Source organism: Acanthochromis polyacanthus, chromosome 12 (genome assembly GCF_021347895.1).
Source record: "Acanthochromis polyacanthus isolate Apoly-LR-REF ecotype Palm Island chromosome 12, KAUST_Apoly_ChrSc, whole genome shotgun sequence".
In the NCBI taxonomy this organism is placed as follows: domain Eukaryota; kingdom Metazoa; phylum Chordata; class Actinopteri; family Pomacentridae; genus Acanthochromis; species Acanthochromis polyacanthus.
The window spans coordinates 36,053,088-36,075,899 of record NC_067124.1 but is presented as its reverse complement, the minus strand read 5'-3'; the positions used below and the strand labels follow the sequence as shown (position 1 = coordinate 36,075,899).

Here is a 22,812-nt window from a genome sequence, read left to right as displayed (position 1 = left end):
AAAGAAGTAAGCTAATATTTAAAAGCCAACTATGCGGACAACTATAAATTGCGTTTATTTTATACACCAGAGTTTACCGGCACACACCTAAGAGTACGGTATTGAAATTTTCTTGGTCACTTGACCTTGTATTTTTTTGTTATTTTCTTCATATTTATTTCAAATTAGAGAATAAACGCTTAAAAAAGGGAAATTGTGCTGTAATCATACATTTGTTCATTTAAACCCCGCATACGATCAGCTCCCTGTTCACCTAACAAGCGGGCTTTGTGAACTGCACACACAGTGAAAGGACCCAACGCATCAACACGAGATGGAATAAAGATGGTTTTTCTTTTTATATGTATAAATAGTCGTTAGCAGGTTGGATATTCCATTTGAAGTGTGAATGTTTGATGCTGTGTGACCCTCTGACGGTAGAAGTCTATTTACTGTGGTGAGTAAAATAAACAGCTGTCATGCTTGGTGCTGCAGCAGGGATGAGTTAGCTTCAGGCTAGCCTAGTTAGCTGCCGTTAATGTAGCTCCGTTGTAGTTCTTTTCAGTGTAACCGGATCAAATTTGAGCAATTTGTGCAGTTTTGCAAAAAATGCGTGTCACAGTTTAAACGTATGCATTGGTCCGCAGTGTTACGTTTTCATTAAAATCAGTGCACACGTTCATTTCCGTTAACCTCATGTCTGGTAACAGACAGCAGTCCAGCCCTGGAAAACCTAAATATACAGGATTTTTTTTCTTTTTTCTTTTAAATGTTTTAAGAATATCTATAATATGAGTATGTTATTAATATATTACTGCAATTATAATTATTGATTAGAATTATATACGTGTGTGTGTGTGTGTGTACACACACACACATACATACATACATACATAAGAAAAAAGAAACACTTGCATAAATATTTAAATACCAAATTTAGTCAGACATCACAAGATTAATACAAGTTACCTTTGGCCTCTACAAAAGGTAAGAGGTGCTCAAAGTGGCTTCCACACATTTATGTTATTTATGTTGTAGACGTCACTTGTTGATGCTACATTCATGAGGTTAATGCCATCTGTTGGGAAAACATCGTACAGCAGTACACTGTGTTATCGTAATATGATCAGACTTCAAAAGCAGTATCTATATGTATAGAAAAACGAGTACTTATACAAATTAGATATTTATGCAAGTTTTTCCTTTTCCTGATGTGTGTATACATCATTTTGGCTGACTGTGTGTGTGTGTGTGTGTGTGTAAGCATGTATATTTTTATAGCACTTCAACAGGCAAATGCAAGAAAAGTTGTAAAGAAAATGCTAAATACAGGGTGTGCAGAATTATTAGGCAAGTTGTATTTTTGAGGATTAATTTTATTATTGAACAACTATGTTCTCAATGAACACAAAAGACTCATAAATATCAAAGCTGAATATTTTTGGAAGTTGGAGTGGGGCTTTTTTAGTTTCAGTATCTTAGGAGGATATCTGTGTGTGCAGGTGACTATTACTGTGCATAATTATTAGGCAACTTAACAAAAAAAACAAATATATACCCATTTCACTTATTCATTTTCACCAGGGAAACCAATATAACAACTCAAAATTTACAAATATACATTTCTGGCATTCAAAAACAAATCAGTGACCAATATAGCCCCCTTTCTTTGCGAGGACACTCAAAAGCCTGCCATCCATAGATTCTGTCAGTGTCTTGATCTGTTCACAATCAACATTGTGCGCAGCAGCAACCACAGCCTCCCAGACACTGTTCAGAGAGGTGTACTGTTTTCCCTCCCTGTAGATCTCACATTTGATGCGGAACCACAGGTTCTCTATGGGGTTCAGATCAGGTGAGCCAGGAGGCCATGTCATTATTTTTTCACCTTTTAGACCTTTTCTGGTCACCTACACAGTGGAGTACTTGGATGCATGTGATGGAGCATTGTCCTGCATGAAAATCATGTTTTTCTTGAACAATGCTGACTTCTTCCTGTACCACTGCTTGAAGAAGGTGTCTTCCAGAAACTGGCAGTAGGACTGGGAGTTGATCTTGACTCCATACTCAACCCGAAAAGGTTCCACAAGCTCATCTTTGATGATACCAGCCCATACCAGTACCCCACCTCCACCTTGCTGGCGTCTGAGTGGAGCTCTCTGCCCTTTACTGATCCAGCCACGGGCCCCTCCATCTGGCCCATCAAGACTCACTCTCATTTCATCAGTCCATAAAACCTTAGAAAAATCAGTCTTATGATATTTCTTGGCCCAGTCTTGACGTTTTATCTTGTGTGTCTTGTTCAGTGGTGGTTGTTTTTCAGCCTTCCTTACCTTGGCCGTGTCCCTGAGTATTGCACACCTTGTGCTTTTTGACACTCCAGTGATGTTGCAGCTCTGAAATATGGCAAAACTGGTGGCAAATGGCATCTTGGCAGTTTCACGCTTGATTTTCCTCAGTTCATGGGCAGTTATTTTGCACCTTGTTTTTTCAACACGCTTCTTGTGACCCTGTTGATTATTTTGAATGAAACGCTTGATTGTTCGATGATCACGCCTCAAAAGGTTGGCAATTTTAAGAGTGCTGCGTCCCTCTGCAAGACATCTCACTATTTTTGACTTTTTGGAGTCTGTCAAATCTCTGTTCTGACCCATTTTGCCAAAGGAAAGGCAGTTGCCTAATAATTATGCACATCTGATATAGGATGTTGATGTCATTAGACCACACCCCTTCTCATTACAGAGATGCACGTCACCTGATATGCTTAATTAGTAGTAGGCTTTCAAGCCTATACCGCTTGGAGTAGGACAACATGCATAAAGAGGATGATGTGGTCAAAATACTCATTTGCCTAATAATTCTGCACACCCTGTACTTTAGCTTGCACTGTTTTTGATTTATTTTATTGCATAAATTTATTCCAGATAAGTTTAAGAAAGTGCACACACACACTCACGCATATATGTATGTGTGTAAGTTGGTATATGTATGCATGTGTGTGTGTGAGTGTAAAGTTTTTGCATGTCTCTTTAATTAAAAGCTGATTTTTGCTACATCTGTACCATACAAGCAGATTGTCTGGAGACTAGGATTTTTGGGAACGGTCATCTTACAACGCTTCATTGATTTAGCTTGTGCTCTTTGGAAAGTGATCACATATTTCACCTGAATCTTGACATATTCAGAGGAGTTAAACAAGGAGATGAGCTTGAAGCCAAATTTCAAGGTCATGTCAGTACATGGTCCTGTGACCGGACAGGTCTATTAAATAATACCACTGTGAGGCTAAACAGTAGAACCCTTGATTATTTAAATGTAGCCTCTTCAAGAAGATAAAAGCATTTACAGATTTTGTTTTTAGGATTGCTACAAGCTATCTTTGTAATTTTGCAGCTGTAGACCTTGCGGGGCCAGACTGCAGCGATGAAGGCCAAGAAGAAGAAGAGACAGGATGACTTTCAGAAGGTCAAGCTAAAAGTGGGAAAGAAGAAGCCCAGAGCTGACAACGCCACCAACACTAACTTCCGCACAAAGGGAATCCATCTGCCTGAACAACTGAAGAGAGACACCAGTGGCCCCACAACACACAGGCAGCTAGGAATCAATGTAAGTTTTTATGTTTACTCAGAAACATGGTGCAAATTAGAACTGAAAATGTTTAGTGTAATTGCATTTGTGCTATACTTTTTTGTGTTGGGCTTCATTTCGGCATTCACTGTGTAATGCATTTAAAACACTACCACTTGATTTACTATCCAAAGCAGGCCTGTCACACAAGGAGGGTGGCACAAATTTATAAAAACACATACAAAAGTATAAATTCTGGGTCAAACTCACTAAAAAAATGTGCAAGGGGTGGCTAATAAAAAGTGAGACTGGCCCTCTGTCAGTGCATGCCTCAACCACATAGTGTACGCTGATTAATGGGCATCAGTGACACCTGAAAGTTCCGATTTGCTTAGATTAAATCAAACTGAATTAGAACACGAGTCTCATTCTGTATTTGCCACACCTTGTGTATCCTTAACTGCAACCTTTGCTTGGGCTTGACTACAAATGTATTTATTTGGTACCACATTTTGTCCTCATCCTCCGTATTCCACCTTCCTCCTCTAGGAGCTCCTGTCTCAGCTGCACCACTACAATGCCAACGTGAAGCACAGTGCCTTGTTGGGTTTGAAAGAGTTGCTGTCCATCAATCCCTCTTTGTTAGAGCAGCATCTGTCCCGCCTGCTCTCTGAAGTTGCAGCCGTTTTCACTGACAAGGATGGCAACGTTCGCGTGGCAGCTACACGAGTGCTCAGGTTAGAGACGCAACAGCGATGTCAAACTGTAGCACTATATGATCAGCACGTGGCTTTTGTTTCTGTGTCGGTTAACTCAGCGTCTAAATCTGCTTTCAGGTTCATTGCGCAGTCTGTACCTGCAGAACGAGTGGCTCCGTTTTTCCCGCTCCTCAGCGCTCACTTGTCTTGTGCCATGACCCACATCGAGGCGGGAATCCAGGAGGACGCCATGACCGTCCTGGACGTCTTCCTGGAGCACTACCCGGCTCTGCTGGCCGCTCGGCCTGCGGTGCTGCTCACCAACTTCCTGGAGTTGATCTCCCACCGACAGAACAGCGGAGCGGCCAAAAAGGCTCAGGACGCCAAAAGCCGGACGTGGACGCTGTCGGTGAACCCTGACAGAGCTGTGAGCAGCCAGCAGTGGAGGCTTTCTGTGCTCCTCAGGTATGGAGACCACATGCATGCAGAATCTGAAAAGTCATACAATAAATCTGGATCCCGACCATGCCGTTTGCTTTTGTTGTGTTTCAGGCTCGGGCGGTTTCTGCAGGCGGTAGTTGAAGAAAGACCAATGGGGGAAAGTGACATGTCTGTCCCCTCTGAGCGGCTGTTTGGTTCCAGTGGAGAGGGCCGGATTGCAACTCTGTATCTCAACTGGGAAGAGCTCATCTACAGCAAAGTCGGGGTTCGGGTGTACGAACATTCTGGCGCCAAACCGACTCCTCACTCCACCTTTAAACTCAGGTATGATACACAGAGTTAAGTAACCAAGAGAGACTTTATTTGAACACACAACTTACAGAACATAAGAAGTGTACAGTATCACTAAAATGTAAAATGATTATTCGAGGTTGAATAGTAGGTATTTGCTCTAATATGAAATGAAAAAGGTCAAATTCAGATTTGATGAACTAAAAATACAGGGCCCACTGTAGGAGTATCTCATTACTGAGATTCGGATCTTTCATTATTTTTCAATATTTCACATGTGCTCCTTTTGTTTTGAATGTAAAACTCAATCTTCCGTTGCATGGAGGATACAGAGTTCTGTCAGTCTTCAAAGACTGTTTTTTGTCATTGCTCTTCACTGGAGTGGTTGTCTTACTCCACCTTTTGGTTTAAAATACCCCAGTGGTGTTCTGTAAATCTATAATGTCACCTCCTTTCTCCGTGCTTCGCTGTCAGGACGATGCATTCACTGCGTTAGTCGTGGTCAGATTCATGTTAACATGCTGGACTCCATCTGAGCCCAACAATTTTTTCTTTATCTCTCTTTTTTTGTCTTTTTTCTTTATCTTTTCATGTAAATTAGTGAAATTTCATCTTGCAGTTTTACAAAGAACAAGCAAGTTTTGTTGTTGTTTTTAGAGTTTTTGTGGTGGCCTCCGTCCATAAAGGTCGATGTTCTGAACAATTCTTTAAACAGTATGAGCTGTCACCAAAACTAAATCTACCAAATGTGAAGCAGCTTCCCTTTTTTTCACGGTTAGATTTGAAAGTAGTTCACTGTCTATGGAGTAATATTTGGAGGACAACTACTGCAGCCATGATTAGTGGTACTGTGGCTCCCTCTGTGCTCCTGATTACTGCTACAACTGTTTCCACAGATTTTTATTGTTGCTTAGAGAGCTTCCTGGATAATTTTCCATCTTTGTAAGTCAGATTTTTCAGTTCTTTTCCATGGAGCCATGATGTATACCTGCAGATGGGCACAGCTCATGATCATTGTTTCATTTAAATTTAAGCACATAACATAATATTTACCAATTTTTTCTATTCCTGAGTAGACCTGAGGTGGACCCAGGAGCTGCAGTAACTGAAGGTCTGGACTCAGCTGAGACAGTCCAGAGCTTTGCAGCGACTCTTGTTCCTCTGCTGCTGGAAGTTTGGGTGGAGGCCAGCACCGCTCACTGCCCCTCGAATAGCACAGAAGGAGCTCACCTGCTCAGTCCAGACGCCATGTCAGTGATGTTCCAGGTCCTGACTATTCTGCAGCTGCTGAGGAAACTGGCACCACAGCAGGAACACCAGGACGCGCTGGTGAGACGAGACGTGCACAAGCATCACCCTGTGTGTTTGTTGTTTAAGGAAAAGGACTGATAAGAATGACAGACCGTGTTGTCTTTGTTTAGGATGCGTGGTTCCGTAAAGAATACCTGGGAGATTTTAAGCAACACTTCATGAAAAACTTTCCTTACGGTACCTTGGACACACCCAAACCTAAAAAGAAAGCTGATCTCAAAAGGTAAGGAATACCAGTGTGTGCATAATATTCAAACTCTCTTCTTTTTTTCTTGACTTTGATAAAGCTATTTGTATAAATCAACATCATTTGGCTAGAGGTGCCCAGTGGAATTTCTGACTTTATGAATTTAGGACCCGTTTTTTTCAAGTGTGTCCTTGATTTCTTTGCATCCATCCCATGTTTGCATCATTCTGCTTTAAGTAATGTATGTAAACAGTGTTTTAAGAAAATATCTCTAATCTGAAAGTCATCGTTTAATTTACAAAAATGAAACAGTTAAGACCAAAATTATTGCTTCTCATGCCAGCTTTTGATTTGTGATACATTTTGATTTGACCAATACGTTTCTTTTGACTCAAATGAAATAAACAAGTGCCAAAGATCAATAAAACGTGGTCAGTTTCTGTTATACATTTTAATAAGAATACCATGTCCAGGGGCTCTACAGTGGAGTAGTGGTTAGCACTTTCGCCTTGATCCTGGGATCTTTCTGCATGGAGTTTGCATGTTCTCCCTGTGCATGCGTGGGTTTTCTCCGGGTACTCCGGCTTCCTCCCACAGTCCAAAAATATGCTGAGGTTAACTGATTATTCTAAATTGCCCGTGAGTGTGATTGTCTGTATATGGAACCCGTACGACAGACTGGCGACCTGTCCAGGGTGTCCCCAGCCTTCGCCCGAGTCAGCTGGGATAGACTCCAGCACCCCCCATGGCCCTAGTGTGGATAAAGCGGTGTATAGAGGATGGATGGATGGATGGATAGATAGATACCATGTCCAAAATTATTGTTCATGTCATTTCTAGCTAGAAGAAAGCTATGGAAGCACACTGAAGTGGAGTAGTGAACAAAACACTAGTACAGTTTCGGGGTTTTTTTTGTTTTTTTTTGCAACAAGCAGAAATGTGGGTTTTACACTTCAAACTGTATGAGAAACATTAATCTGTTGAACTACTTCTTTTTTTCTTACTATGAACATTTTTAATGAACCATAAGCAGTTTCTTCACGACTGCCGGTAATCTAAATGTTTGTTTATGGCCGCTAAAGACAAAAAAATAGTGGCATGAAAAATGTTATCTAGGCCCCAGCGAGATTTGAACTCGCGACCCCTGGTTTACAAGACCAGTGCTCTAACCACTGAGCTATAGGGCCTTGGATATATTAATATTTGTTATCTAGCCATAATAAACAAGAAACTCAAACAGGTCTGGGTGTGGAGCTGCAGGTGACTGGTTACAGGTGTGTCTCAGGCTTTGTTATGCTGCTGTTTGAATTCAGGAACTGTTTCCAGTCGGGAGAATCCTACTGGTTGAATAAAAACTCACTGTACATTAAACTTTGGCACTGATGTGAGTAACTTTAGGCTGAATATACCTCCTGTATGTGAAATCTAACCTCTTGCCGACTTTGTGCAGGAGTAAACCGCCTGCAGCCGTTCTCGGTCTGACTGTGGAGCCTCTGGCCCTGAACATCACCCTCTGCCAGGTGATGGTGTCCCTCAGCCAGAAGCAGAGTCAGGGCCGAGAGTCGGACGGAGACTGGGTGACGCCGCTGAGGACGTTTGTCCGAGACACTCTGGGCAACACGGTGAAGCTGAGCTACAGGCAGCTGCACATGCTGCTGGGAACCGTGTGGAAGATGGTGCTCACACAGAGGAGCAGAAGTAAGGATGATTTGGATGAACACGCCCACAAACTCAACAGATTTTACTGTTTGAGTTAGTTCCTTATATGTTGCTGGAATGGATGTTTAATATGCGTTTGTGTGTTTGCAGCGGTGACAGAGGACCTGTTGGCAGCGGTTTATATCTACTACAAGCAGAGGAACCTGTCCCTACAAACACGATCTCTGCTGCTGTCTTTCTACAGCAAACTCTACCAGCAGGAGCAAGGACACACACATATAGCCAGGTAACCTCCTGTAGGATCTTTTAACCAAACATGTACAGTTTTTGCATGGTGTTACCAAACCACAGCAAAGGCCCCATGTTGTAGTGTAGCTGTTTGGAATCTTTAAAGATATATTTTTAAAAAAAAACAACTAATTTGTAAAGGAGAACTTCATTTTCTTGCACAATAACGTGCTAGTCTTGCACAGGCAGCCTTTTTTCAACTTTAAAAAGTGTAAAGCACAGATGAGTGAGTGAGTTTAGGGACTGATCTGGTCATCTAGTGACCCAGATAGCAAACTATGGGTGAATCAATGTTGAATCTATGTTGAGACCTAACATCGAAATTATACAGAAAGCGCAAGGTTGATAAAATGTTGAGTCAACGTTTGCTTACATAGATTACATCTTTGCAAACATAGATTCAACATTAATTAAACATTGACCTGTCAAACATTTTAATTAAACCAAAATACAATGTAGATTCAATGGCATCTTTTAAACACAAACTTCAATGTTGACAAAATGTTGTTGAATCAACGTTGATCCAACCATCAGTCTTCAACCGTAACTACAATTCAACCTTCTTAACCCCAATTCAACATTGATTTAACATCTTTTGCTATCTGGGTAAAGTGTGATTTATGGTTGAAAAGCAAACGTCGACTCAACATTTTATCAACCTTGCGCTTTCTGTGTAATTTCGACGTTAGGTCTCAACATAGATTCAACATTGATTCACCCATAGTTTGCTATCTGGGGAAGCACAGGAAGGGTTTTTAATTCTCGAATTTCATGTAGTCCACATTAAAAGATGTCTCAGTATAGATGTTTCATCCAGGACTGTGTCAGATCACACAGACTAAAGGTTGACTAATCAGAATTACAATTACAGATATCAACAGTCATTGTGACTTCTCAGAATGTTTATTCCTATTATCTGTACAATCATTCTGATCAGTCAAATCCACGGTCAGAGTTCTCCGTAATTATTGGACCAGTCTGAATAACGGCTGCAGATATCTCAGACATTCTCAAGCTAGTCTGAATTGTTGTGTGTGGTGCTGCTTGTGTAAGGCTTCCCGCTGGATGTCAGTCCAGCAAAGCATTCAAACAGCGTTCGCAGAAGCAACAGCTGTGGTGGATTCACTGTCAGAAAACACAGCGAAATGGAAAGAGCTCATCAACGAGGACTTTGTGGAGAACAAGAGCTTCGTTCTTCAGAAGCCTGCGGTTGAAATGTACTAGAACTTTGGCCTGAGGCTTCAGGACATGGTGGTGATACGCCCGTCATATGGAGTTTGGAAAGCAAACCGCCTCTGACTTCCTGTAGCTTCTGACATGACTGAAGATACCATAACTTCATTTCACAGAGTTTAAACTCTACATCAAGATATCTGTAATTATATTATGACGGGTCATCTAATCCTGGTTTCTACAAATCTACAAAGTCATGGAGTTCAAACTGAATATGGGATCTAAAACGGGCAGTTTACACCCCCTGTCAAAAGTTTTAGGACACTGTCTCATTCAAATAAAGTAGAACCTGTCCTACACCTTTTGACAGGGGGTGTATTTCATCATATGGATGTGATCAGGGCAGGACTCTGGTCATACATGTAAAGTTTCAGGCAGATTGGAGCATGTTCAGGGCATTTACACAGCATTGGAAATTTCATGGCGAAGGATCAAAATTCCAGAGGCCGCCACGGACACGCCCTTTGACTTTGGAAAAAGATTTTAATAACTTTGGATCATTAAGGCCTCCTGTATGTACTGGCCGAATTTGAGGTGAATTGGAGTTTCCCCCTAGGAGGAGTTCGCTCTAGAAAAAAATGAAAAATGGGCAAAATCTGATATTCAACGCAAAATAGCTCACTTCCTGTTGGGTTTGGAATGTGGCTGTCACTGACTTTTGTTCAGCCTGATGTGCTGCATATGTGTACCAAATTTGGTAGATACACCCCCTGTCAAAAGTTGTAGGACAGGTTCTACTTTATTTGAATGAGAAAGTGTCCTAAAACCTTTGACAGGGGGTGTAGATCTGCCGAGGAATTGAAGATATCTGGAGCCAAAATTAGAATGAGTCATAATTAAAATTGTAAATGTCTAAAAGTTGAATAAATAAAAGTCAGATATTAACAGTATGAATTGTAGATTTCGGTAATGAGATGTGGATATAGGAAGAATTAAATTATGGACTTTTCAGCTATTTAATGTCAAAATGGACGATAATAAAGGAATCCGTTGCGTCCTGATGATCACAGTTTGTATTTAGACTATTTTCACAGTTGTGTCATATCACTGTGTTCATGTTTTTGTACCGTCCTCCGTCTCTCTCTGAAGGAGTAAGGTGCTGTGTCGATGGCTGGCATCTCTTCCTCTGCAGTTGTCCCAGCTGGGCCACCGTAACCCGGCGCTGTCCGCTCAGCTCATCAGCTCCATCCAGGCTGCTGCCGCTCGAGGCAACAAAGACCTCCTCAGCAGTCTGCAGACGCACGCCTGCAAGCTCTACGGTGAGTTTATTACATTAGTTGTGAGTTCTTTTGCTCAGACATAAGGTGAAGAGATGGATGTTAATTACCTTCCTTGACAGTTTCGGTGAAAGCTCTTGCCTTCATCAGATAAAGCTGAAGACACAGCGATTGTAGAATGTGCACAAAAATGTCTATTTTCGTGATATTACATGCTGTTGGTAGTATCAGAGGTGATGCCAGACTCTCTGTCACAACCACACTGGGAAGAGTCATTGTGACTGACTCTCAAAAGTAAAAGAAAAAATGCTATTGCCCTGATTTGTGAATCTTTCCGAGTACATCACCCTCTAGCCATACCCCTTTAAAGACCAATTTGTGGTTTCTGCATCCCCCTGCGTGGAATAAAGCAGATTTTGTAAGCAGCTGTAGTCTCACTACGATATGTACCATCAAATTGTCTGTTATACTGACCACAAAAACAGACCCTCCTTCATTTGCTTTCCTCGCACTCGTGCAGTGAGTGTGTCTGTAGTGTGGACATCTGTAGATGGGTTTATACTTATGTAGATGAAGAAATTTATGTTGTGTTTACTCTCGCAGACATTGGTTTGACACAATAACCTGCCAGCTGTTCTCCAGAGTTGGAAATCCAATAAAAGTGTAGCAGCAAGTGTTCTGCTCTGTGATTCAAGACCGTTCCTCCCTCAGATTTTAGGACACAAAGAGCGGGAGCTCCGTCTAGGAGGCAGTACAACTCCATGTTTCCCATTTAAGGAGAAGAAGTCGGTGTTCTGATAGAAACCGATGTAGAGCCAGCAGCTGGTGAAACTGCTGCTTCTGGCTGTAACTAAAAGAAAACTCCAAGGAACATGGAACAGGTTATTGAAAAGCACAAGCCAGGAGATGGACTCAGTAAAAGTTTAAAGTCACTGAATATCTCCTGAAAGACGGTTCCATCTATCATTAAGAAACAGAAGGAATGTAAGTAAGTCTGCATAGAGCAGGTTGTCCTTTAATACGGATTGAGGCCACCAAGACACCTAAGATTCCTGCTTCTGTGTTTCAGAATGTAGTGCAGAAATAATTAAATATATATCCTGCCTCAGATTATGGAGCTTTCTGTTCTTGGGACATGCACAGAGAGCTAGAGCTCTGTTTAGATGTTGGCTAATGAAATAAATGCATTTATTTATGTGAGGAGTAAACAGTTAAATAGAACACAGAATGCAGCAGCAGTGATCAAAGCGGAAAAATGTGGAGTTTTATAAACCACAGCCATGTGTGTCCACTAGGAGGCAGTATAACTTCACCTTTCCCATCGCAGACAACTTTTGAACACTGAACTGTAACTATGGGTGGAGAGCGCTGGAAGCCTGTCTGTGTGCAGCGCTCTGAGGATGGTCAGATACCGGGGCTGGTGTGAGACACCGGAGGCCAGCAGAGGAGGGGGTGCTCTGATAGAAACCGCCGCAGAGCCAGCAATTCACCATCACAAGACTCCTTTTGTCTCAGGGCTTCTGACATCAGCATGTGCGTCAGAGATGGACAGAACACCACGCACACAGACACATTATCTGAGCCCTCACTGTAGTAGTTATGGCTTTCTGTTAGTCTTTTTTCTGCTGCTCCGGATATAGTCTGGTTTTCCGAGTATCGTCTTAATTTTCTCCACAGAGCTCCCTGTAATATACCTGGAGGGCCCAGCGCGCCGCTGCCTCGATGTGTGACTTGTGGGTCTGTGTTTGTGTGCTCCACAGATCCACAGGAAGGAGTTGTGGTGTTGTTACCAGCAGAGTCCCAGCAGCGAATGGTGCAGCTGCTCTACTTCCTGCCTAAGATGTCGCAGCCGCTCCTGGCCAATCTGAGCTGCTGCTGCACCGCCGGGCGAATCTCTGCCGGCCTGGCCGCCTCTCTGATTCGTATCGTACACCTTAGGTGAGCTTCAAAACCCCCCCAGACCTGTGGAAAGCACATGAACTCACTTTATTCATGTGTGTGTAACAGATACAGTTATTTAGGGAAGATATGTTTGACCAGATGGGCACCTACAGTTAAACTATTTAAGTATTAACCTCCAAAATCTTTCAAAAAAAATTGCCAAAAATCACAAAATTCCTCAAAGTGACGAACTGTAAAAACCAAAAAAATCACCAGATTTTCACCTTCTGGACAGTGTATGAACTTTTCATGAGTGACTTGCAGTTGGCTGGAAAATAAACTAAATTTGATGTTAAAATCATAATATTTCATCAAAGTCACTTTATTATCCCCCGCCTCCACGAAGTGGAAAAGGGGGATATAGGTTTGGCCTCCGTCTGTGCTTCCGTCCGACATGAAGGGGACAGCTTTTCTCGGAAGCTATTACAGCTAGGATTACAAAATTTAGTGTGTAGCTTCACACCATGGACACCTTGATCAAGTTCGAAAATGAGACCTGTGTGATAATATTTTACAGAGTTATGGCCCTTGATCACTATTTTGGATATAGACTCATAGACATCACATGTGGCAGGGGATATTGATGACCATGTCTTCTTGTTCTATGTGTTTTTTTTTTATTTCCCTAAAAACACCAAACAGTTGCACTGAATGGATTCTGCAAAACGCAAAAGAAATTCTACACTCTTTAGCGTAAACGAGAGGCAGCGATTGACTTAAATGCGACAAAAACACTGACACTTTTCAGCTGAACTGCAGGCAGTGTTTCTACAGAGCAGGGAAGGAGACAAGGGTGGAAACTAAACAGAGGCTAGGATGAAAATAAAACATGCATAAGCAATAAAATAAATGGGACTTGGTTCGAAAAGTTGTCAGCAAGTTGATGGAGGACACATTCAGCCAATGAAGCATCTTTGTAAAGTTGATGTACGGAGTTGTGTGAGAAACGCAAAGTTTTTAGAGGTATAAATGTAAATGATAAAATGTGTGTCGTGTGTAGAGCAACTATTATTTTCCCAGTGTTTGTGGGAACTTATAAAACTGTTGTAGAAACCGAATCCAAGTTTTTCAGTTTTTGTAGAATTAATAAGTACATAAATTCAACTTTAATTTTTATTTAACTTGGTTTATGGTGTTGCAGCTCTGTTAAACTGCACAAACTACATCTTGGAGTTCTCTCTCCTTGTAGCCGTGGTTGTCCTGTTTCCATAGAGGTGCAGGACTTTATAATGCAGTGAAAAATGAGCCCACAGTGAGAAAAAATGTTACAAGAAGCAAAAAATAAACTCCCAGAAACTACTTGGGAGTGTGGAGGGTTAAAACACTCCCGCTGAGCCCCATCAGATGGCAGTGTTGTGCTTTCACAGAGGAATCTCAGACACGTTATCTGATTTCTGTTGATGGGTGCTGATGTGAGTGAGAGTATATTTGATATTCAGCCTACTGATGACAATAAAAGCAGGTTTTCTTTCTTTTTTGTGCCGTTACTCATCCCCAGCTTACCTTTTACTTGGGATAGCGTGTGCACACCGGCGTTTGCTTGTGTGTCTGACCTTTTTCTTGTCAGTGGGGCAGCGTCGGACAAATTTTAAGCGCGGGGAGTTCATGTGGGATGGGATGTGTGTGCAATGCTCGCGATACAAAGAGCTCTTTGGGAGGCTGGAATGCAGCATCGTCACGGAGTATCGGGGAGGCTGTCTGCATTTGTCCCCTCTCGGGCTTCACAAAACACAATTATTCACACACATTTCCTACAGATCTGTCCTCCCCTCGGGACCAGGAAGAGTTTTTCATAACCGTCTTCCCTATTCTTCGCAGTATAACTCTTACAAAACGCATCATGAGTTACACATAAGAGATGCCATCGAGGAATAAATTAGATGGGAAATGTTATCTGGAGTTTAACCCCCTGGACCTGGGTGATTTTTGTTCCTTTTAAATTTTTCTTCACTGTTGGCTCATTTTTCACTGCGTCTCTATGGAAACAAGAAGAATAAGGAGAAAACTCATGTTTTGTGTGCAGCTCGACACAGTTAGAATGCCGTATATCATTAAAAAAAAGTTGAGTTGCTTTATTTATTTATTTTACAGAAATCGAAAAACAAACGAGCACACTTTTATTTTTAACACTGCAAAAAAATATGTTGTCTTTACATGCTGTAGATATTTTACCAGTTGCGTTTAAAAAAAAAAAAAAAATCGACAGACCTGTTTTCCTCAATAAATCCCGAAAAATCTAGTTTGTAGCTCTAATTTGCTTCCACTTTGCTTGTCCCCGCTGTGTGAAGTTCTTGAACCATAGGCGTTCAACAACTTCACAAAAAGTTCCTGAATTTTTGTCTTGTGACTGTTAGATGCAGGGAAGTCGATCATCGCTTCTCAGTTGCAGCAAGGATTTCAGAATTTTTTGTTTTTTACTGAATCGGTTGAGTCCACATAGATTATTTTTGGGCTTTTTTTTTAGAATAAATGTTGACATTTTAAACTTTTTCTTCAAGATGGAAAAAAATCCAATTCCACTGATTACAGCTTTTCGAATGTAAATATCTTCTGTTTTCTTTCCCGTTTTATGACCGTAAACTAAATATGTTTGAATTGTGGGCAAAAAAGAGATTTGTCATTTTCAGTGATGGACATTTCTTTACCAGATTATCGAACAACATCGATTAATCGAGAAAATACCTGTGATGCAGTTCTAGTGATGTCATTTTTGGGGGTTTGCAACAAACAAAAGTGCATTTTACCCCTTAAAGTCTGTGACAATCGTATAAAACCTCTTACGTTCCTCCCCCTGTGAGCATCATGTATCAGCATCAGTGAGGACATACTTCACTGAAGTTTCCTAGTAATGTGGGTGTTTAGTTTGGAGCATTATAAATAAAAAAATTAATGTAAAAACATTATCTAGGCCCCAGTGAGATTTGAACTCACGACCCCTGGTTTACAAGACCAGTGCTCTAACCACTGAGCTATAGGGCCTTAGATATGGTAATTCTTGTTGGATTATTATTATAAAGACAACTGTACATGAACAGGTATGAGTGGAGTGTGACTCGATCAACCAGTTGCAGGTGTGTCTCAGGCTTTGTTCTGCAGCACAAGAAATGCCACATGTGACAACATCATCGTCATCTGGGAAATGAGAAAAGGCTATTCAATATTTACAAAACAATAAGGTTAAGTCCTAAGTCTTCTTCTTACTCTGGTAAATGTTGTAATTTTGAAGACAACATAGCTTTAAACCCCCCCCCATCCCTATGCAATGAGTCCTAGCTAAATTCCCTCCATCTAGCGCTTACACTTTTTATTCTTCTTATGTGTTCATTTTAACCTGCTGCCATTTTTACAATGACTACTGTCCATGTCCATCATGTACAGGACTTTCTTTATCCTTCAACCTGCTGCTATTTTAGACATCCACTACATCATTGTAGTTGTCATTGTTTTTATTTATCTGAATGATTTTTTATTTTTTAGTGATTGCACTGGTGAGGAATGCTTTTTCATTGCAGTATGCATCCACACACTTAGGAAAAGGACATCAGAGGAATCTTGAACGTTTGCTGGTTTTCCAGGTCGTCTCTGAGCGGCTGGACGGTCGGCAGCCAGGAGGCGGCTCTGCAGGACGTCGACTACATCAGCTTCTTGTTCTCCAGCCTCATCGGCTTCTCGTCCGAACACCTCGACTCGCTGCAGGAGGACGACGGCACCCTGCCTCCGTCGCCTCTGTCGCCTCTCAGCCTCTACCCCACACCGCTGGAGCAGTTCACCCACCACTGGGACGTCGTCGAGGTGCGTTCACTTCACACACGAGTTCAGCGTCAACTTGCAGGTGAAGGATTGTTTTGAAAAGTGTTGATATTCTGGACACAGCTGTGGTCTTTCAGTCCCCCCCTGGACTCTCTCTGTCTCTCATATAGAGCTCAGAGGGTGGAAGCTTTATCGTGGCACTCCGACTGAGAGGGGAACCTTTATCGCGTTGCGCAGGTTGGAGATGCGTGGTTATCGGGCATAGTGGATATGCACAAATGCTAATGAGAGCTCATGGCATGATGGGAGAGTGACATTTCTGAGCAGAAATTACCGTTAACGCAACTATGCCCTGGGGCAAGTGTGTGTGAGCAAGTGGGGGGCTTATAATCACTAATTCAGCTCCTCAATTAAGGCCTCAGATCCTGCCTCTCTCATCTCCCTGTCTGAGTCAATCACAGGCGAGTGGCGCGAAGGAGGAGGGAGGTGGTGGCGAGCTGGGGGGGGGCGGCATTAAGGGACGGACCGTGTCAGCTCTGGTTGGACTAATGAGACGGGATTGTTTTTAATGACGGGGAGAATGCCAACAGGTGCACCGTTCAGACACACACTGGCCTCGCCACGCACACACCTCAATTTGATAAAAGCTAATGAGAAATTTGATTTGGATTTCAAGTTAATGAGGGAAAGTGGAGCCTTATTTTTCACTTTTAAAAAAGTTCTTGTGGCGTGGCGGCTTTTCACGCCTCAAACCAAACTTGTCTGAGTTTTTTTGCACGTTTAGACGCCGTTTACCGACTATTCCGTTTGTCGAATCGGAGGCTTCCCATGATCCAGACATGAGCTGCCACAATTAATCGATTAGTTGTCAACTAATAAATGAAGCGCCAACTATTCTGATTATCGATGAATCGGTTTGATTATTTCTGTTTTGTTTCTGAAGACAAAATTCTGTGATTGCAGCTACATGAATATGAATAATTTCTGGTTTCTGTCCTCTATGACAGTGATCTGAGTCATGCACCACATTTTATCTTTTATAGTCCAAAAAAAATAAAAAAAATCAAGAAAATAGTTAATCAGGAAAATAACAGGGAAATCAATAGACAACTACAGAGCCTAATCTAGCACTTTCAGATGGCTTGTTTTGTCCAACTAACAGCCAGAACTTATACAATATAAATAAACAGAAAATATTACGTTTAAGAAATGGAAAACATTTGATTTTCCCCCTTTTTGCTCTCAAAAATGACTTAAATGACCAATTAAGCATTGAAATAGTCACAAAGTATAAATGATTAACTGATGGATCCACTAATTTCTTTTTGCTTGACTTTACATTAGGTCATTTTTTGTTCTTGTACTGACTGGATGAATTACAGAAAATAGAATTCATGCATAGAAAAGATAAGTGATGTAAAACACTATAAATTTATACTAGAGGTGCAACGATTAAACAATTAAGTGCGTTGTCAACTATTAAATACAAATTTTTAAAGCGAAAACCTCCAAATTCTGACTGCAGCTTCTTTAATGTGAATATTTTCATTTTTTTCCACCTCTGACATTAAACTATCTTTACGTCTTTAGACATTTGTCTGATCAACGTTTGTTTGCTTTTTTATTGACCAAACAATCAATTAACCAAAAAAAAGGTTGACATATTCATCGACTATGAAAATAATCGTTTTTGTGCCTTGATCAGCTGCATTCTTTATTTTGTGGTAAACAAATATACATTTTACATCTAAAACTCTGAGAAACATTAAAGCTGCTTAGCTTTCTGTCTGCAAGCATCAGCTATTGACCAAAACGACCTCCCTGAGGATTCTCGGTCACCTGAGTGTTTATTTGTGACCACTCAGAATTTAAAAATCAACATACCGTAAAAATGTTATCTAGGCCCCAGTGAGGTTTGAACTCACGACCCCTGGTTTACAAGACCAGTGCTCTAACCACTGAGCTATAGGGCCTTAGATGCAAGATAAATATTTCTTTACCCAAATAAAGACGACACACCTGAGCAGGTGTGGGCGTGGAGCATATTTCAGGTGTGTCTCTGGCTTTGTTGTGCAGCACTGGAAGGTTGAAGTCAAACTCTTCAAATGTGACGTCTTTGGCTTTTTTTCCCACCACTTTCGGACTTTTCACAGACCAAACAAATGATAGATTAATCGATAAACTACTCAAAATTGAAAATAATCGACAGCCGCAGCCCTGATTTGTAGAAATACATTGTTTTTGTTGTATAACTGTGCGTGCTAAATGCAGGTTAAAACTGTTTTGAGAAAGACATTTCCCCTTTATTTCCTTTTTAATTGTTTAGTCTGACCATCTTGGCATTAAATTTCCGTTTATCTCCTTTTATTACTGGACATTACCTACAGTCAGGTCCATAAATATTTGGACGTTGACACAATTTTCAGCATTTCACGCTCTGTCCACCACCACAGTGGATCTGAAATGAAACAGTCAAAATGTGTTTTAAGTGCAGACTTTTAGCTGCTCAGGATCCAAAGCATACCACCTCTTCAGTGAAGCATGGCGGTGGAAGTATCATGGTGACCTCTTCAGTGAAGCATGGTGGTGGAAATGTCATGGCCATTTTATTAGTGAAGCATTGTGGTGGTAGTATCATGGCCATTTTATTAGTGAAGCATGGTGGTGGTAGTATCATGGCCATTTTATTAGTGAAGCATGGTGGTGGTAGTATCATGGACACCTCTTCAGTGAAGCATGGCGGTGGTAGTGTCATGGCCATTTTATTAGTGAAGCATGGTGGTGGTAGTATCATGGCCATTTTATTAGTGAAGCATGGTGGTGGTAGTATCATGGCCATTTAATTAGTAAAGCATGGTGGTGGTAGTATCATGGATACCTCTTCAGTGAAGCATGGTGGTAGTATCATGGCCATTTTATTAGCGAAGCATGGCGGTGGTAGTATCATGGCCATTTAATTAGTAAAGCATGGTGGTGGTAGTATCATGGATACCTCTTCAGTGAAGCATGGTGGTAGTATCATGGCCATTTCATTAGCGAAGCACGGCGGTGGTAGTATCATGGCCATTACATTAGTGAAGCATGGTGGTGGTAGCATCATGGCCATTTAATTAGTGAAGCATGGTGGTGGTAGTATCATGGCCATTAGTAAAGCATGGTGGTGGTAGTATCATGGCCACCTCTTCAGTGAAGCATGGTAGTGGTAGTATCATGGCCATTTTATTCGTAAAGCATTGTGGTGGTAGTATCATGGCCATTTAATTAGCGAAGCATGGTGGTGGTGGTATCATGGTCATTTAATTAGTGAAGCATGGTGGTGGTAGTATCATGGCCACCTCTTCAGTGAAGCATGGTGGTGGTAGTATCATGGCCATTTAATTAGTGAAGCATGGTGGTGGTGGTGGTATCATGTCCACCTCTTCAGTGAAGCATGGTGGTGGTAGTATTATGGCCATTTAATTAGTGAAGCATGGTGGTGGTGGTGGTATCATGTCCACCTCTTCAGTGAAGCATGGTGGTGGTAGTATTATGGCCTTTTCATCAATGAAGCATGGTGGTGGTAGTATCATGGCCATTTCATCAGTGAAGCATGGTGGTGGAAGTATGATGGCCACCTCAAATGCTTTAGGAAATGGGAGCAGCAGTGCTGGTTGAAATATTTTTTACTGCAGGAATTATTCAAATTAATCCATATGCTACCAATTTGGCTGTCCACCGTAGCTTTTCTGTGAATTTTTAATTTATATTTTTTTAGAGACATGCGTCAGAGTTCCGCAAAAAAAAAAAATCTGAGCAGAAAGCCTTTTATTAAAGCAACTGAAAGCCTGAAGCACCAGTTTTGGAAACATTGTGGTTGCTTAGATAAAATTATGTCACGCTTTCTTTGGAAGCAGCGGGTCGGTTAAGATGTTTCATTGATATGGATTTTTTGGATATTTTTGATTCCTAGGAAGTGTGCCACTGCCTGGAAATGCTGGGCTCCAAGTCACAGTGCTTTGACATCGTACAGAACGGCATCTGCAAATACCTGGTAAGAGTATTTTTCCACCATAGTCGTTTTCATGCTTATTTCTGTGCACACAGTGACACGTTATTGATAGAGTTCATGTGATGTGTGTGTGATATGTGTGTCTCAGACCAAGCTGGGGGTGGTTCCTGACAGCATGGCGGCCGGACTGCTGAGGGCCGTGTCCAGATTACTGGATCTGTCCGTCCTGCCGATAGAGCCGGTGCTGCGGTTCTTGTCTCAGTGCTGCCTCAGTCTGCTGGCGATGCTGGTCACCCTGCAGCAGGCGGCACCCGCTGAAACCAACCACAAAAGGTGTGCTTGGAATCATTACCGCCTTTTACTGATCTGTGTTTGGAAATGATGATACCTTTTAAACCTACTGTTGGGTTGTGGGGTGAAGACAGTTAATAGTAGCAGTTCCTGTCAGCTGATGAATGTTTTTAGCAGCTGCTTTTAAAACACTCCTGTTGTCTCGTTTGCAGGGAGGCGATCTGGGGCGCCTGCATCACGGCTCTGAGCAGCGTTCCTCGCCTGCTCCGGATGGTTCTGCAGCTGCTGCGTGTCAGCGATCTGAACGAGGAGGAGCTTCCGCAGCTCGGACAGATTCTCTCAATGCTGCTGCAGCACACGCCGCTACACAACCAGCTGCTGGCCAACACCGCCCTGCTGCAGGAGATCATACAGCACCTCACGGTAAACACACACTTCAATGGTCCCATATGGTTCCCCTTCTGGAGCAAGTTATAGAAAGACTTTACATTTTCAGTTCAGAATACAGCAAAGATGGTTTATTTCACTGTGACTGTGGTTTTAGTTCTGTTCTAAATGGACTGTTTGTAGCTTTAAATGCAGTTGAGATGCTGCTGACCACGCCCCCTTCAGGAAGAAGACTCTGTGGTTGTAGTTTGTCTGCGCAGAACTTTCTTCTAACTTTCTCTCTGAGTGATCATTTTACATGGAAACATCGCAGAATTAGCTGCGTGTAAAAAGTGAATAAAATTCTTACTGCGCTGTAAAGCTGAGAGACAACCCAGTTGAGAGGTGTCTGGAGTAATTGTGGAATTACTGTTTTCATATTTTCATTGGTTTTATTTCACACCTCCAGGATTTTAAAGACAAAAAAAAAGGATTTTCACCATATGTGAACCTCTAAAGCAGCTCAAGAAAGTAAACAGTCACTGTTTTCCATTTTTACAGCTTCTGGATCCTCAGTTTCTAAGTATAAACAAGATAAAATCTATTTATAAACTGGATAAAAATTCTTACTCGAATGAGGAATGGCAGAAGTAAACGTCTTCATGGTTTTACATCTTTTGTTTAACACCTGTAGGTTTTTAGGGCACATTCAGCAGAATAAAAAGGGATTTTGACCATATAAGACCTTTTAAAGATGCACGTTGTGCATGTGCATCACTTGGTTACACTCTGTATTTGTGTTTTTCAGAGATATTCCCGCGGTGCGACCAGGGAGCAGTGGCTCACCGACCTGCTCTACTGTTACAGCGTCACCGTCGCTCACGGCTCCTCGGCTCACCGTGGAAATCTGGGCCTCCGAGACATGTACTAACACAACAACCCCCGGTGTGTTCTCAAACTCAACACAGAGATCAATGGTGACGAAACTTAGCGGAAAAACACACAGCGGGCCACTTTTCTTTTCTTTTTTTTTTAAATATTGTGAGCCACAATTTCTTGTTTTGTGTCTGTTAAACTGCTTCATTCTTTGGTGATTATTCTCTTTGCATAAATGCAGGGCTTTCTTGGACACCTGTGACTTTGGATTTTTTTTTAAAAAAACTAAAATGGGGAAAAAAACTGAATAAAGGCAAAATAAAATGAAGTTTCTGTCTGTTTTTATTTTATTCATTTATATATATGGCAAGAAACACTAATTTATATTCATAAAAATACACAATAAGAGTTGTTATTCTGCAATAAAGTGAAGAAAAACAACAGCAATATTCCAGAAATGCATGTTTCTTAGAAGGCCAGAGTCCTGTGGAGATCATTTTTTCGATTATTCGTTCCATTGTTTGGTCCATAAAATGTCAAAAATTTCTTAAAGCATAAAGTGACAAATGTCTTGTTTTGTCCACAACCCAAATATATTTAGTTTACCGTCATAGAGGAGGGAAGAACTGCTTCGTTCTTAGCCTGGCTAATGTTCTCTTTTCTCTTCATTGTTACTGCTTTCTTGGGTAACTAATGACTTTAGATTCTTTTTTTAAATAGACTAAAATA

General features: G+C 41.5%; 1 protein-coding gene and 3 non-coding genes across 4 annotated transcripts; 1 reads left to right on the top strand and 3 right to left on the bottom strand.

Moving 5' to 3' along the window:
* Nucleotides 1-259: 259 nt before the first annotated feature.
* tex10 (testis expressed 10) lies at nucleotides 260-22,411 on the top strand. Its single transcript, XM_022192998.2, has 16 exons — nucleotides 260-436; nucleotides 3,373-3,585; nucleotides 4,096-4,283; nucleotides 4,383-4,709; nucleotides 4,797-5,009; nucleotides 6,053-6,305; nucleotides 6,398-6,510; nucleotides 7,925-8,172; nucleotides 8,284-8,419; nucleotides 10,744-10,913; nucleotides 12,632-12,809; nucleotides 16,388-16,604; nucleotides 20,512-20,592; nucleotides 20,699-20,883; nucleotides 21,054-21,264; nucleotides 22,016-22,411. Exons 2-16 carry the CDS (start codon nucleotides 3,403-3,405, stop codon nucleotides 22,136-22,138), a joined length of 2,826 nt encoding a protein of 941 aa, XP_022048690.1. The 5' UTR covers nucleotides 260-436; nucleotides 3,373-3,402; the 3' UTR covers nucleotides 22,139-22,411.
* Nucleotides 7,589-7,661, bottom strand: trnat-ugu (transfer RNA threonine (anticodon UGU)). The gene has a single exon. It is a non-coding gene; the product is annotated as a tRNA-Thr (tRNA).
* Nucleotides 15,719-15,791, bottom strand: trnat-ugu (transfer RNA threonine (anticodon UGU)). Its single transcript has one exon. It is a non-coding gene; the product is annotated as a tRNA-Thr (tRNA).
* trnat-ugu (transfer RNA threonine (anticodon UGU)) lies at nucleotides 18,463-18,535 on the bottom strand. Its single transcript has one exon. It is a non-coding gene; the product is annotated as a tRNA-Thr (tRNA).
* Nucleotides 22,412-22,812: the final 401 nt, after the last annotated feature.